At 41.4% G+C, this 15580-nt stretch overlaps 1 protein-coding gene across 1 annotated transcript in view; it reads left to right on the top strand.

Moving 5' to 3' along the window:
• Window positions 1–15580, top strand: part of LOC147110650 (centriolar coiled-coil protein of 110 kDa-like) — a 55293-nt gene that overhangs the window by 22693 nt on the left and 17020 nt on the right. Inside the window, 6 exon segments of the mRNA XM_086000831.1 lie at window positions 4197–4324; window positions 12367–12439; window positions 13396–13505; window positions 14663–14779; window positions 15064–15165; window positions 15252–15368. Of these exon segments, the coding sequence (XP_085856957.1) occupies window positions 4197–4324; window positions 12367–12439; window positions 13396–13505; window positions 14663–14779; window positions 15064–15165; window positions 15252–15368 (647 nt within the window).

Here is a 15580-nt window from a genome sequence, read left to right on the forward strand (position 1 = left end):
GGAAAGATGAAATAATTTAAAATACTTATTAAATTAGTTTCTTCTAATTTAATAAGGCAGATTATTATCTGAATGGCAATAGATTGGGAGAAGGGGAAGTGCAACGAGACCTGGGTCGCTGAAGGTAAGCATGCAGGTGCAGCAGGCGGTTAGGGAGGCAAATGGTATGTTGGCCTTCGTAGCGAGAGGATTCGAGTACAGGAGCAAGGATGTCTTGCTGCAGTTGTACAGGGCCTTGGTGAGACCACACCTTGAGTATTGTGTGCAGTTTTGGTCGTCTTATCTGAGGAAGGATGTTCCTGCCATGGAGGGAGTGCAGCGAAGATTCACCTGGCTGAAACCTGGGATGGCAGGAATGATGTATGAGGAGATTGGGCTTATACTCGCTGGGGTTTAGAAGAATGAGAGGGGATCTCATTGAAACTTATAAAATTCTAACAGGACTAGACAGACTAGATGCAGGAAGGGGAGGGGGGGGGTGCTGCTTTTACCAGGCGTAAGATTTTAAAAGGTTTTCAGTGGGCAGAGGTTGTGCAGAAAGCTGAACTCTCCGCCCGCAGAGGCCCTTCTCCTGGGCAGGCGCAGGATCTGTTGAGAGCATTCTTGACATCGGAAGTGCCGGTTCGCATGCCTGAAACCGGCACTTGCGAGGCCCCTACGGGTGTGTACACAGCTCGTACACACCCATAGGGATCGGAAAATGCAGACCCACATATCTAGATAAGGAGAAAATAGTTAGAATTGCCAGCATGAATTTCAAAAGAGGCAATTGTGCTTGACAAACCTTGTAGAATTATTTGAAGAGATAACAGACATGGTAGATGGAGGAAATGCAATGGCTGTAGTGTATATGGACTTTAGGAAAGCCTTTGCCAAGGTACCATATAAGATATCAAACTGGATTAAGAATTGGTTAGAAGGGAGAAAGCAGAGAGTGGGAGTTAAGGGCAATTTATTGTATAGAATGTACAGCACAGAAACAAGCCATTCGGCCCAACTGGTCCATGCCAGTGTTTATGCTCCACACAAGCCTCCTCTCACCCCTCTTCATCTAACCCTGTCAATATAACCTTTTCTCCCTCGTGTGTTTATCCAGCTTCCCCTTAAATGCATCTATGCTGTTTGTCTCGGCTACTCCTTGTGGTAGTACATTCTAACCACTCTGAGTAAATAAGTTTCTCCTGAATGCCTTAATGGATTTATTAGTGACTATTTTGTATTTATGCCCCCTAGTTTTGGTCTCAAAGTAGAAATATATTCTCTACATCTATCCTATCGAACCTGTTCAAAATCTTAAAGACCTCTATCCAGTCACCCCTTACCCTTCTCATTTCTAGAGAAACGCGCCCAGCCTGTTTAGTCTTTCCTGATGGTTGTATCTTTTCAATTCTGGTATCATCCTTGAGTCTTTTTTGCACCTTCTCCAGTGCCTTTATATCTTTGCTATAATATGGAGACCAGAACTGTTCACAGTACTTCAAATGTGGTCTAACCACTATTCTATACAACTTTAACACAACTTCTCTGCTTTTCAATTCTATCCCTTTAGAAATTAATCCCAGTGCTTCGTTTTTTTAAAAGGCCTTCTTAACCTGCATCACTACTTTTAGTGATTTGTGTATTTGTACTCCGCGATCCCTTTGCTCCTCTACCTCATTTAGACTTTTATTTTTGAAGGAGTATCTGGCTTCCTTATTCTTCCTACCAAAATGCACCGCCTCTCATTTATCTATATTGATTGATGAAATTAGTTTTCCAATTACACGCCCATTCTGCAAGTTTATTAATGTTTTGTATTTTTAAGCGGTTGGAAGTGGATAGTGGTGTTGCACAGGATTCAGTTCTGGGGCCACTTCTGTTCACCTATGTATATCGATGATTTGGATATAAGCCTAGATGGAGTGGTAAAATTTGCTGATGATGCCAAAATAGGAGGTATAGTTAATTATTTAGAAGGTCAAAGGAAGCTGCAGAGATACTGATAAGATGGGGAATGGGCTAAAAAGTGGCAGGTGGAATTCAGTGTCAGTAAGTGGGAGGTGCTGCATTTTGGTTAAAAAGAATTACATGAATTATATTTTGAATGGAAGTAGGCGTGGTGCTGTAAAAGAGCAGAGGAATTTGGGGGTACAGGTTCACGGGTCATAAAAAGCAGCATCTCTGGTCGATGAGGCTGTTTTTCAAAAAAGAACTAATGGACTTCTAGGTTTTATCACGAGATGTAAAAGTGAAGAGGTAAAGATGAGCCTCCATAAAACCTCCTGTGTGCAATGCCGAGTTCCCCACTATAGGAGGCGTTGGAGAGCATTCACTAGGATGCTGCTTGGTAAGAGGAAGAGTAATTACAAAGAAGAGCTAAAACATTTCTATTGGCACAGCACAGATTATGGGGACCTATCATCGAAGTGTTTAAAATTATGAAAAAGTAGGACAGGGTAGATGGAAGCAGACTGTTTTAAGTAGTTGTGGGGACAAGAGCAAGGAACATAGATACAAGATTAAACAAACGATTTAGAACCGAGGGCAGGAGATACTTCAATACAGAGCTTTGAAGCTGTGGAATTAAATTCTAGGATTGAGGTGGAGACTGCGGCAACATTCAAGATTAGATTGGATAGGTGGATGAAAGAAAAGGGGTTGAAGCGATGTGGGAACAGGGTGGGTAAATCAGATTAGAACTTCTCCACTCGTGTGGCGAGTAAACAGCAAGTGTGAGGTCATCTGTTTTGAATCTGAGAAAGACGAATCACAATATTTTCTTAATGGGGAGAGACTTGAAGCTGCGAGGAGCAGAGGGATGTGGGTGTCCATGTGTAGAGATCAGGAAAATCTAGTACACATTCCATCATGTGCGTCCTGTAACATGGCAACCAGAACTGGTTACTGTATTATAGGAGGGAGACCATGGCACTGGAAAAGATTGCAAGCTGTTATTTTGAATAACATTCCCCTCCATCTGTATCAAAGTTAATGTGGTTATAACTTCATTTGGTGCATTTGTAGTTCAAAGTGAAGCCTTGCATGTATTCTAACGAGCAAGAAGTTATCTGTATTGGAGAAGGAATGGATCAGTGGCTGACTTTTCCAAATGTTTTTGGATGCTGATTATGGGAGAGCCCATTGTCGGGCATGTTGGGACTGTGACTCTGTTGTGATTTTAGAGTGTTCGCAACTCTGAAGTTAAGCGGATTGTATAAACTCATTCTGTTAATTGGGAAACATGATGGATAGTACTGGTACTACTTTGTATTGGGGGGGTGGTCAGACCACAGCCACTAACCGATTACATCAATGGAAGGATTTAATTTTTTTAGCTTTTTAAAAAACATTTTCAAATATATTCTATGAATTGAAAGATTAAAATTTATAACATTTGATATTTTAAAGTCATCGTCATATTAGCAGTTGTTAGACATAAACTATTAATTGACCCAGATTTTGTGGTATAAATAACGGTGAGGCTATCGGCACTCTCAGTTGAGTAAATCAGACAGCAACTTCTGGCAACTGCACATGTGCAGTTAAACATGGAAATCAGGAAGTAGCTGCCTGAGTTGCCCTGCTCCTCCAGAAGCTTCACTACACGGTATCTCGCCCAGAGACTCCGCACTGAAACACATGGAATGTGTGAAGTTGCTGTACTTGCATGATAGATGCACACTAAACTTGCCAGAAAAGGTTATGGCTTGTCCATTCTAGCGTAAGTGGATTTTTAAATCTTAATTACTGCCAAACAACCTCTCTGGCGCTGAAAATTTTACAAGTGTGGAGTCTCATTCCTTCAGATTTTAATTATTGGAAATTTTAAAAAAATTTAAAAATGTAAATAAGTTTTCTTTTTACTTTTTTCTTTCTCTCATCTCTCTTATTCCCATCTTTATTTCCCTCCTTTAATTTGTTTTCTGTACATGATTTGGCATTGAATTAAGTATTCTAACTTACACTTCCTGGTTTAGACTTTGGATTCTTCAATCTGATTGGTTAAGGAGATACACAGTTGCTTACTCTGTTCGCGCAGGTAATAGATCACCTGTAGAGGGCGCTGCACTGAAATGGATTTCTAATTACCGTAAGTTCCAGTGCAAAAACCCATAGAAAATCTGGGCAAGTGTAATGCTGCTGACTGCAAAATCCAGACTGATGTATTTTTAGAAGCGGGCTCAATGTTCAATTTAATTTTTTCTCCTCTTATTCAGATGAAGAGCTTATCACAAAGCAGATGATGGCTTTTGTAGAAATGCGGAAGCAATTAGAAGAACAACACACCTTGCAACTCTCCATGCTGATTGCTGAACAAGAGAAGGAACAAGAGAAACTGCGAAGGGTAGGGAGAACACTTAATATGTTTCAGACCTTTACTGAGACTTGCCTTCAAACTTTAATCTGCAAAACATAATAAAATAAATAAAATGACTGCTGGTTATTTGGTCAATTGGTGTTTCTATTGCTAGGAATCAGGTGGGTAGCCCTTTGTTGCACCTTTTCCAATGCCAAAATGTCCTTCCAGAATTGGTTGTTCTATTACAGGAAGGACATCGTGACACTGGAAAAGGTTGAAAGCTGATATTTTGCAGTATTGTTGTACGACATGTAACCTGCTAATACCCTACTTTAATCCTTTCATTTTTCACCTACATTGTGCCGCTGTCTCTTTGTGGTGCATGAAATTCCCTCAATTGTACTGATCTTTCATTTTTTTTATTCCTTGTCCATTGTTTTTCCAGATTGGCACTTAATGAGGACTTGAATGTAATGATCACAATTAACAAGTAAAAGTTAAATACCTCGGGTTTCTGAATGAAGATTGTTGGTACTATGGAAGAGAGGCAGTAGCTGCTTTAATTTTTTCTTGTAGCTTTTTTTTGATCTTTGCAGCTTTTGCACACCTCTCAGTTGCTTATGTGAATTGTGAGCATAATGATCATAGTCATAACGGCACAGAAGGAGACCATTTGGCCCATCGAGTCCGTGCCAGCTCTCTGTAAAGCAATCCAGTCAGTCCCATTTCCCCCGCTCTATCCCTGTAGCCCTGCAAGTTTATTTCCTTCAAGTGCCTATCCAGTCTCCCCTTGAAAACATTGAGTGTGTCCGCTTCCACCACTTCCGTCGACTGCAAGTCCCAGGTCCTCATCACTCGCTGTGTAAAAATGTTTTTCCTCACATCCCCCTGTACCTCTTGCCCAAAACCTTAAATCTGTGTCCTAGTCCTTGTACCACCAACCAGTGGGAACAGCCTTTCCCCGGTTAGCCTATCCAAACCCGTCATAATCTTGTACACCTCTATCAAATCACCCCTCAACCTCCTTTGCTCTAATGAAAACAAATCCAGCTTCTCCAACCTGTCCTTGTAGCTAAGATCCCCCATCCCCGGAACCATTCTGGTAAATCTCCTCTGCACCCTCTCAAGGGCCTTCACATCCTTCCTAAAGTGTGGTGACCAGAACTGGATGCAATACTCCAGTTGTGGCCTAACCAGTGCTTTATAAAGGTTCAGCATAACTTCTCTACTTTTGTACTCAATACCTCTATATATGAAGCCCAAGATCCCATATGCTTTGTAACCACTCTCTCAATATGTCCTGCCACCTTCAGGGACCTATGCACATTAACTCCCAGGTCCCTCTGTCCCTGCACACTCTTTAAAACTGTGCCATTAAGTGTATATTGCCTCTCCCTGTTCCTTCTGCCAAAATGCATCACCTCACACTTCTCTGTATTAAATTCCATCTGCCACTTGCCTGCCCATTCTGCTAGCCTTTCTATGTCCTGTTGCAGTCAATTGGTATCATCACTGTTTGCCACACCCCCAAGTTTGGTGTCATCGGCAAATTTAGAAATTCTACTCTATTCCAATATCCAGGCCATTATATATCAAAAAAGCAGTGACCCCAGCACTGACCCTTGGGGAACACCACTGTCTACCATCCTCCAATCTGAAAAACAGCCATTTACCACAATTTGTTGTTTTTTGTCCTTAAGCCAATTCCTTATCCAAGCTGCCACTGACCCACCTACTCCATGAGCCTCCATTTTGTTAACCAAAATCTGTCTGTTACAATTTTTGGGTTGTTGCATTAGATAATTACTTTGCTTTGCTGTCAGCAGTTATTCCTGTAAATGAACCTTCCCCTGTCCCCTATGACCCAGAGCACACCTTTCCTGCTCAATATCTAGGTACAGTAGTATGACTTGGGGATGATGCAGAACCCCATCTCCATAAACTGGCTACTGAAATATGCCGCTCCGTGAATTTTCCTCTCATTTCCTCAATTGTAAATGAGGGAAGAGCCACCTGAACAATATTCTTTTTCTTTTGTTAGGTCTCAGACTTGCTCTCTTACGCTCGTCAGTCAGACCGTCTCTTGTGTCACTGTATTTAACAGTATATCTGCACCAGGTTTCCAGTTGAATAGTAAACAAGCTCTCTTGGCTCTTAATGCTTGTCATGTAATTCATTAAAGCATAAAATAGGAATGCATTTCCTTGCAAAATATGGCAAGTTGTTGATGTTGAGTTTAGCACTGGCCCACAAGACCAACACTGGGAAACTGTTCCTTCACAGGCATATCCCTGGATGGTCACCTAGACCTTCGCCCATATACTCTATGCCTTCCCGAGGGGCTCTAGACCATTTTATATTATTCAATACTGATTGACAACTGAATTCATTATTTCCTGATCATGCTCCCCAGGGTGCCTTGTCAAACAGGTACTTCCCAAATATCATTCTTGAGGGTTCCCAGTTGTTTTAAATTGTTGGCGTGTTCCTCAAGCATCATGATTATCTGAATTTGTTCAGCCAAAAAATGGGTTTCTAGGAAATTGCGCAAATGAGGGTCAGTCCTCTCAATGGTCAGTTTGTGCAGGTACAATACTTCAGACACTGGTAACTGTTTGGGATTCCTTAAGCTTGATGGGGAAGAATAGTCTAGGTACAGGAAACTCTTTGGTATCCGGGACTGGCGTGTTGCCGGTTTATCAAAAATTCCAGATGACTGAGAGGGTTATCTACCCAGGCTATTTTTAACAGAAAAATTAAAAAATCAAGAAATGTGCAGTATACAGTAATTGGGTACTCGCCTACGGAATGTGTTCAATGGATGGTGAAAGATGCTTGATTAAGTACAGTACTGCCAGTTGAGGGTAATCCATAACTCTTTAATTACTTAACAGTAACAAAACTTATAAACGACTGTACAGTACAGTATAAAGTACTGTGGTTGACTGTACACTTATTCCAAGCCAACTGGTTCACCAGGAATATCCATGTCAGCTGGGTCATCAGGATCATGCACTTCAACAGATTCTTCAGGCACTTCCACTGCTTCAACTCTTTTGGAAGCTTTCCTAAACATGTCCCAGATGTCTGCTTGCTTAGTGGACTCTTGCCTTCTTTGTAGAAAGGTGGAATGCAGAATATGGAGGTGCATAACTTCTTGGGCAGAATAGTAAGAATGGCTTTCAGCAAATTTAAGTAATGAAACAAAATCTTCTGCAGCTTTAGCCCAAGAAATCTTGTTCTCTTCAGAAATCTCAACCTCTTCAGTTTCCATCTCACTTTCCTTTTCTTTCTTTGGATTCAAAACATTCTCCATTATTTCATCATCACTTAGCATATGCACAACAGCAACTTCTCTATCTGCATCAACCCACTGCTCACTATCACGTTCACTGAGGTGGCGTAGAGGGTTTCCTGGGCCTACATTTTTCACCATGCCAGCCATTTCCATTACTGTAGTCCTCCTCGGACGAACATTGAACCCATGAAATTCCTCCTCTGAAGAAGAACCTTCAGCAAACATTACAGAAGGCCACAATTTGCGCCAGGCTTGCCTCAAAGTGTGACCTTTCACCAAGTTCCAGGAACATGCAACGTTAAAGATGGCATCTTTAAGATTGTATTCCTTCTGAAATGCGTGAATACCTGTATTGTCATCTTGGCTTATCAGTTTACGTAGGAAGTCTTGTAACGACACTTGAGATTTTGGATAACGCCCTGGTCCATGGGTTGTATGAGAGAAGTTACATTTGGTGGCAAATAAATGGTGAAAATATTTCCAGAAACCAACTTGGATTCATGCGGATGGGCTCTACAATTATCAAGCAATAAAATGCATTTGCTATCTTCAGGTTTCCCTATTCTACGGAAATGTTCCCTCACAGATGGAACAAAAATATGATGGATCCAATTTGAAAAGATTTCCTTATCCATCCAAGCATTTCTTTGAGCTTTGTACTCAACAGGTAAGTGCCTCGCATTCTTAGATGCACGGGGATTTTTATACTTCCCAATGACGAGAAGTTTAACCCGGTGTGATCCAGCAGCGTTCGCACATGTTAGCACGGTTACATGATCTTTATTTTTCTTGTAACCTGAAGCATTAGCCTCACTAGCCCCGGCAAGTGTTGATTCTGGCAAAAACCTCCAAAATAAGCCAGTTTCATCAGCATTGTATAGCTGTGCTGGCGACAAATCATGTTGCTGCACAACCAGATTGAAATAATCGCAGTATTCGTCTGCGGTGTTGTGATCAGCTGATTTCTTCTCCCCGGAAATATCGAGTCGTCGTATCCCGTGCCGTACCTTGAAGCACGTTAGCCATCCCTCAGAGAAAGCGCACTTGTCAGTGAGCTCCATCTTTGCGTAGAAATCCTTCGCTTTTTCGATTGGCATGGGTCCGGAAATCGGAACACCCTCTGAATGCTTAAGAGAAAACCACTCATAAAGCACGGTATCCAGCTCTTCAAGCTTAGGCTTATGAAGCGTACGCCGTTTCTCTACACTCTTAGATGTCTCCGAGCTTGAATAAAACTTGAGCAGCTTATCCTTCTGCGATTTGATGTCGTAGATTGTTGACGAACCGATTTTGAATTCATTCATAATGTTGATACGCTTCTCTCCCCTTTCTAGTCGTTGGCATATATCGATTTTCTGTTTTAAAGTTAACACCACTCTCTTCCTTTTGCTTGGACCAACTTTTGGGATTTCCATAATGCAATCCAATGAGTACCAGCAGCGTGGGAGACACACAGTACTGTACCCCCGAAAAATGGCGGATCAGAAAAAACTACCGGCAGCGTGGGAGAGTCAGACTCCTGATGCAGGGTTTTTGAGGTGTTCCGACTTCCGATGGCGCCAAGAGGCCGAGTAGTGGCAGTTTGGAGAACTACCCCCACTGACTAACTTGGCCACCGCTGGAGACTCGGACTCGGCAACATTGACTGTTATTGAGGTGCTGTTTTTGGAGCGAGAATTTTGCCGGTTAATAGAGGATTCCGGATATTTAGGTGCCGTTTAAACGAAAGTTTCCTATAGAATAGATTTTGTTTGAAGAACCCCCCCCCCCGCAATAATGATACATATATAATTATAAAAATATTGTTACAAAAAAAGGTCTCGAGCATACCAGTGAACAACATATATTCCCTCTCCATGGCCACCCCACTGCAGACAAGACCAAGACCGTGGAAGAGAGGCAGGCAGTCAGAGTGACCCCCCCCCCCCTGCTCATGGGCTGTGTCCATCCTGGACCTATAGATGGCCAACTTGGCCAGGCCCAGTACCAGACCCACAAGAAGGTCCTCCAAATTTCCCCCCCCCCCCCCCCCCTAAAAACCAGGTGGGCAAAGATTTGGAGTGCCAGATTGAAGTGGAGCCTGAAACTGAGGAGCAGTCCCTTTAAATAATTGAATAGGGGCTGCAACCTACCAACTGTGTATGTAACATACTGCCAGGGCAATCTGCTAGAATTGAAGGATGGAAGACCAAGTTCTTCTGGTCTAAACCAATCTACGTGACTATGGGCAGGCAGCACAACAATTGTCTGTTTCATTAACTTCCCCAGTGGAAGGGGGAACCAAGTAGCCATTCCTAATTTGAGTAGAGCGGACAGTGCACTTGAATTCGGCACAAATCCAATCTCAAGTGGACTTCATACTTAGCGTTTACAAATTCTCTAGTCATTGAGTTTCCAAAAATTGACCTATTTCAAACTTTGATAAAATAATGTTGAGGTTATGATTATTAGCTAATTAACTGAGTTTCTGAACCTGTTGCTTTTCTTTTCTCTCAGTCTGGTACAGGCGTGCACAGTTATTGCTGGAAGACGAGGGTTATGGATGAGATAATCTGCATTGGCCCTGCTGGCCAAAGAAATTGCGACTATCTGACATAGTACTGATATAACTCCTCATATAGGCCTGTACCATACTGGCCAGTAATTTGCGATCGGCAGCGAAGCAAAGGTGTTCGCCGCTGGCCCCGAAGAAAGCTTCCCACAAAGATCTCGCGATCTCTGTGGTGAGAAGTTCGGCTTTTTTGATGTTCAGTTGATATCAGTGTAGTGGGAATTCCATAGCGTGAACTGCTGTGACATCAACATGCTGTCTAAGCAGCCAATCACAATGCAGAATTCTCTCAGACTGGAAATCAGGAAATGAAGAGGTGCTTTTATTCTAACTTTTTAAAAATGTTAGAGAGCAAAACAAAAATTGGAGCTCTGGCATGGGGAATAGGCAAACCTGAAATAAATATGAACAAACCTTTAAAAAAGAATTTTTTTTAATGTTTCTTAAAAATTGTAATTTTTATTAAAGGGGAAATTTGACACACAAAATTAAAATGAGTTTTTCAGGGCCATAACGTTTGTTTAGCAGTCAACATGTTGTTAAAACCCCAGTTACACCTAATCCAACAAGGTCTAACTTTTAATGAGGTATTTAACAGCGATATTACTGCAGAAATGCCAAAGTTTTCATCAGTTTCACTGATTTTTCCCTGATTACACAGATTGCCGGCCATTTGGGGGGATGGGGGAGTCGCCGCAGTGAATGACTGACCGCAACTTCAGGATTTCCGCGTTAAGATGCACATGTGCTACATCCTGAAGTTGCGGTCATTTTCAACGGGGTAATCACAGCGAATGCTGTTTGTTTGCTGTTATTACCCACCGTAATTTTCGGACCATTGACTCAATCTTTTGACTCCATGACAGCCAAATTTGGCATACTGCCCAACTTCAATTTAATAGGCTAGTTTGTGAATGATCTCAAGGAAAGTCTCCATTTGAAAAAAACTGTAAAATACAATAATTGAAAGAAACTTGCGTGATATCCATCAGTTTATAACGTGTATAACATTTCCGAAGCTTCCTTGCAACCAAGCTGCACGCGTGTCCTCATTGTGTCCACATGAATCTTAAACTTTCCTTTATCTGAAGTATTAGTCATCCCCTTACATCAATTTAGTAAAGAAACTAAAAAGCCTGATCAAACAGAGCATCCTTCAATGCCAGTGTGGAATTTCACATTGGTCCTTCACAAGTTTATGTACTGCCCCCTTGAGTCAGTAGTTCTGGTGACCTGATTTCTAACCTGGAAAACTGACCAGCTGGTTTGCTTGGATTCAGTCTGGAGAACGATTGAATTCTAGGCACTTCTGATTTGGCATGATGATGATATAGGGCAACTTCTTGGCCTCCTCTGAGTACTTCTCTAAAATAGTCTTTAAATTTCATTGCTCTTGGGGGTTCCAATGGCACGCTTGGATTTGGAGGAGGAAGAGCAGGTGTGACTGGTAATAGGGAATAATTTAAAGCTACGCTTAAAGTGCTAACAAATAAACTGAATCATTTTATTTGGTGATAGATCTGAATTCTTACTGACTTTTTTAGGAACAACTGTAGCTGAGCATCTTGGTGAAAGGTCATGGGTGCATCATTTGATGCCTTAAAACTTTAGTAAATACAGTTGTTGAATGGTTTATGTACCAATTCTGCAATTACATTAATTTCTAAAAACATTTTTAAAGATGCTACAGGCCTGTAAGTAGTATGCGTGTCTACATTTCCTTTTCAAAATCTATCGTAGAGAGTCTTGAACACATGCAGCTATTTGATGCTGGTGCTCGGAAATTGTCCTGCAATGGTAACACATTTTCTACATGAAAGTGCTTTTATAATGTAAAGGGAGTGGAATTTTCTTAAGGATTGGCATCAACGCCAGTAAAGATGAAGATGCCAGTTTAACAATAAGCAGTTGAAGATTTCCCATTGCACCTTGGTATTCCTCTGGCTAAGTATAACCGTGACCCCTCTAATTGATGGAGGTATTGATCTGTCTTGTGACTTGTGAACTAATTTATGTTTCAGGTTTCCAGATTGCTTTTTGTTGTTGAGGTACTTGAGTCAAAAAAGTTAACCAGTAATATAAAGCATCTTATCAGCAAAGTACTAAAAGAAAGATTGTTGGATGCTCATGTGCTTTCATTTAGAGAGAAATAATAGTTCGACTCACTTTTGACATCTTTTGGAGAGAAAAAATAATAGTTGGTATAGTTGCTTTACTTTTTACATTTTTGATTTGCAGGAAATTGAAGAACAGGAAAGACGATTCAGAGAGCAAAGGAGTTTTGTGATGGAATCATCTGAAAGTTGCACAGGTAAAGAAACTTCTTTAGATTGGAGGAGAATAAATGAAAACTACCCCATGCCATCTCTGAGCACTCGAGTGGATGGCAATCAGCCCAGTATTTCTTGTAACATTGGTAATTAATTGGTTATGCAGCACTTTGGGGCATATTGAGAACATGAAAGGTGCCATATAAATACAAGTTCTTTCTATAAATTAATGTTCAAAGGTGTGAAACCTGATTTTATTTTTAATGTAATTCCTGAAAATTAGAAGTTTTCAATCCTTCAGTAAACCAAATTCCCAAGCATTTAAACTGTTCTCAACTGGAGTATCTATTATGTTTAACATTAAGTATTGTGAATATGATCATATTAGAATAAAGCTAGAGATAAGAAATAGCAGGTACAGCTATTGTGGAACAACATTTAATGGGGGCAGAAATGTTATGTTCAATTCAGTCACCTCGTCGCCAATGTTCCCCCTAATTTATTTGGGACTGCGCGGCCCATTCAAACTTTCGTGGTTGCGCGTTTTTTTACATTGGGAAGCCGGCTCACCAGCTGTGCGGGACCTCGAGACCGCTGTGCGGCCGCGCGGATGCACAACTTAAAGGGAACATTGCTCGTCACTCTGTCTTTCCCTTCCGACCCACCACCATGCATTTATCTGGGGGGTTTTTGTGTTGGTTTAAATAAAAGTGGTTGGTAAATAATTTGGATACATGATAACCCTTGAGCTTCGGAAGAAACAAACTTGCCCAAGCACTATTATGGAATCCCTCCATAGATAGGTTGAATGTTAAGTCCCCTGGTCTTTGAAAAAAGTCACGATTACTTGATCATCTTATCTGTTGAGAAAGTTCCTGTAAATGGATTACAGTATGTGTAACCCAGCAGACTGGTATACAGTAACATGGTGGCTATTTATTATTTTTCCTTTCCCCAATATTTTGGAATTGCATTGTGTGCCAACTTTCTTTTCCAGCGTTTGCCAGTACTGAATCTTCTTTTAGTCGATGGGGAGCTGCGGATGATGAAATACATGAGGCACAATCTTCCTGTTTCCTTAGCAGGCCAAGGAGTAGATGGTCACAGGTGAGAAGGAACTAAATGGTTCATTGTGGCCCTCTGGGTACGGTCCCTGGCAATTGGAGAAGATTGGGAGCTGGGGGGCCTTAGTTCATGGCTGCATGGAAGGCGGGAGGGGGAGATCACTGGTGTGAAGAGAGATCGTGGGAGGTTGGACATTCACAGGGAGGGAGAAAACGCGGTTGGGGTGGGGGGTTCGACCAATCACTGCAGAAGATTTGCTTGAGGGGCTGTGGGGAAGCATTCCTGTTCCTCCCGGCCCACAAGCGGTGCTGGAAAAGCTCTTAACCTGCTGCATCTGGCAGCTCCCGACTCCATTTAGCTGCCGGGTTTCCTGAGCCCTGGGAAACCCGGCCCGCAGCCGTTAAATTCAAATGGCTCCCAAAATCTGAGGGCTGGAATCTCGTTTAAATATTCTAATTACAGACCCGCTTCTCCAGAGCAGGATACTCTGACGTCCCCAAACACACCATGATTAAACCGGAAGTAGCCGCGCTTGCGGCAGGTTGGGGTCGGGTTTCATATTTTTACCGATTTGACCTTCTCCCACTCGTCATTTTTGGCGGGGCGGGGGGGGGGTTGAAATCCCCCCCCCCCCCCCCCCCCCCAATAGTTTTTAGAATTTTATGTTATTACTCGCACATGAGAAATAAGTATTTCTCCCAGGCAAGAGTTACTTTTGTACACGTAATAGTGGCTGATTAGGGACCTGATTACCTGAAGCTTTTTCAAGTTGAGCGTGACCCACGGAGGGTTCAAGCAGATGTTTCAGACTCTTGGCTACAGTGCTTCCTTAGATGTAACCTATTTACGTAAAAATAGCCTGTTCTACTTTGGGTGTACACACCAGCTAACTATATACTGAGCCTTTTATTTAGATGGACTCTGAAATGGAAGTCTTTATGCTTAAACCAAAATTGGACTAACTGGGTTTGACCATTTGACATCTGGTAAGTTCTAAAGAGGATATTTCATAGAAAGCTATGACTTTCTGGCTGTGTGGCAAAACATGAGTGGCAGTCATAAGTTAGTTATGATTACTTCATAAGGGGAAGCAACTTGTGTGTGGCTGTGTCGTTTTCTATTTCTAATACTTTTGAGTGAATGACAGAAACTTGTCAAGCTTGTATTGTGATGTCATCACTGTGAAATTACTGTTCAAGATGAATTCACCAGAGATCCAGCAGAAGTTTCGTAAGGTTACAGCTCTGGCAAAAGGATTTCTCACTCGCAGACTGATGAAGACAGAGAAATTGAAACAGCTTCAACAGACTGTAAAAGTAAGAAATTGAAATCTGACATTGTAGGACATCATGTCTTTGAAAGAGCTATCCAGTTAGTTCCACTCCCTTGCTCTTTCCCCATAGTTTTACAAATTACTCCTTTTCAGGTATATATCCAATTCCCTTTTGAAAGTTTGAAATAAATACCGTTGGGATAAAACTGTTCTGCTCAGACCAATTTCTTGCACATTGGCAACTATTTTAATAGATGTTGAACTTCTGACAATAGTGATTATTTAGAAGGTTTATGTGTAATCACTTATGTTTGTTTATTCGCTAAGGATACCTTGGAGTTTATCAATAGCTTCCAGACTGAAGCGCCCTTGAAAAGAGGTGCTGTTTCATCCCAAGATGTTTCACTGCAGGGAAGAGTTGTTGCTCAGGTATTGAATCAAACTGCACAACTTTATTCCTTTCATTTATAACCAAAGAAAATGTAAGTGTGTCATTTTTGATTCCCTTTTTCCAGTTACGAGCTGCCCTTTATGAGATTCACGACATCTTCTTTGTATTGAATCCTGGTGACAGAATGCAGATCCTATGTCATGATCGGGAAATTCGCAAAGAAAAACAGCTGAGACAAATGGTAAATTTCACTGACTGGTTCAATGAAGTAAGAATTTCTGCACATGAATGTTCTTTGTATGCTAAAATATTACTTTATAAAAACCATTGACTTTGCAAAGTGTAACCTCTTCTGTGATATTAATGTGCCTATGTAAACAAATTAGAAGATAAATTGATGGAAATTAGGGCAAGAAAAGCAAGGAAATGTTTTGTGAAAGGATTTAATGGATA

The sequence above is a fragment of the Somniosus microcephalus genome, chromosome 11 (genome assembly GCF_052327205.1).
Source record: "Somniosus microcephalus isolate GS21.2 chromosome 11, FLI_Smic_1.0, whole genome shotgun sequence".
Lineage (NCBI taxonomy): Eukaryota > Metazoa > Chordata > Chondrichthyes > Squaliformes > Somniosidae > Somniosus > Somniosus microcephalus.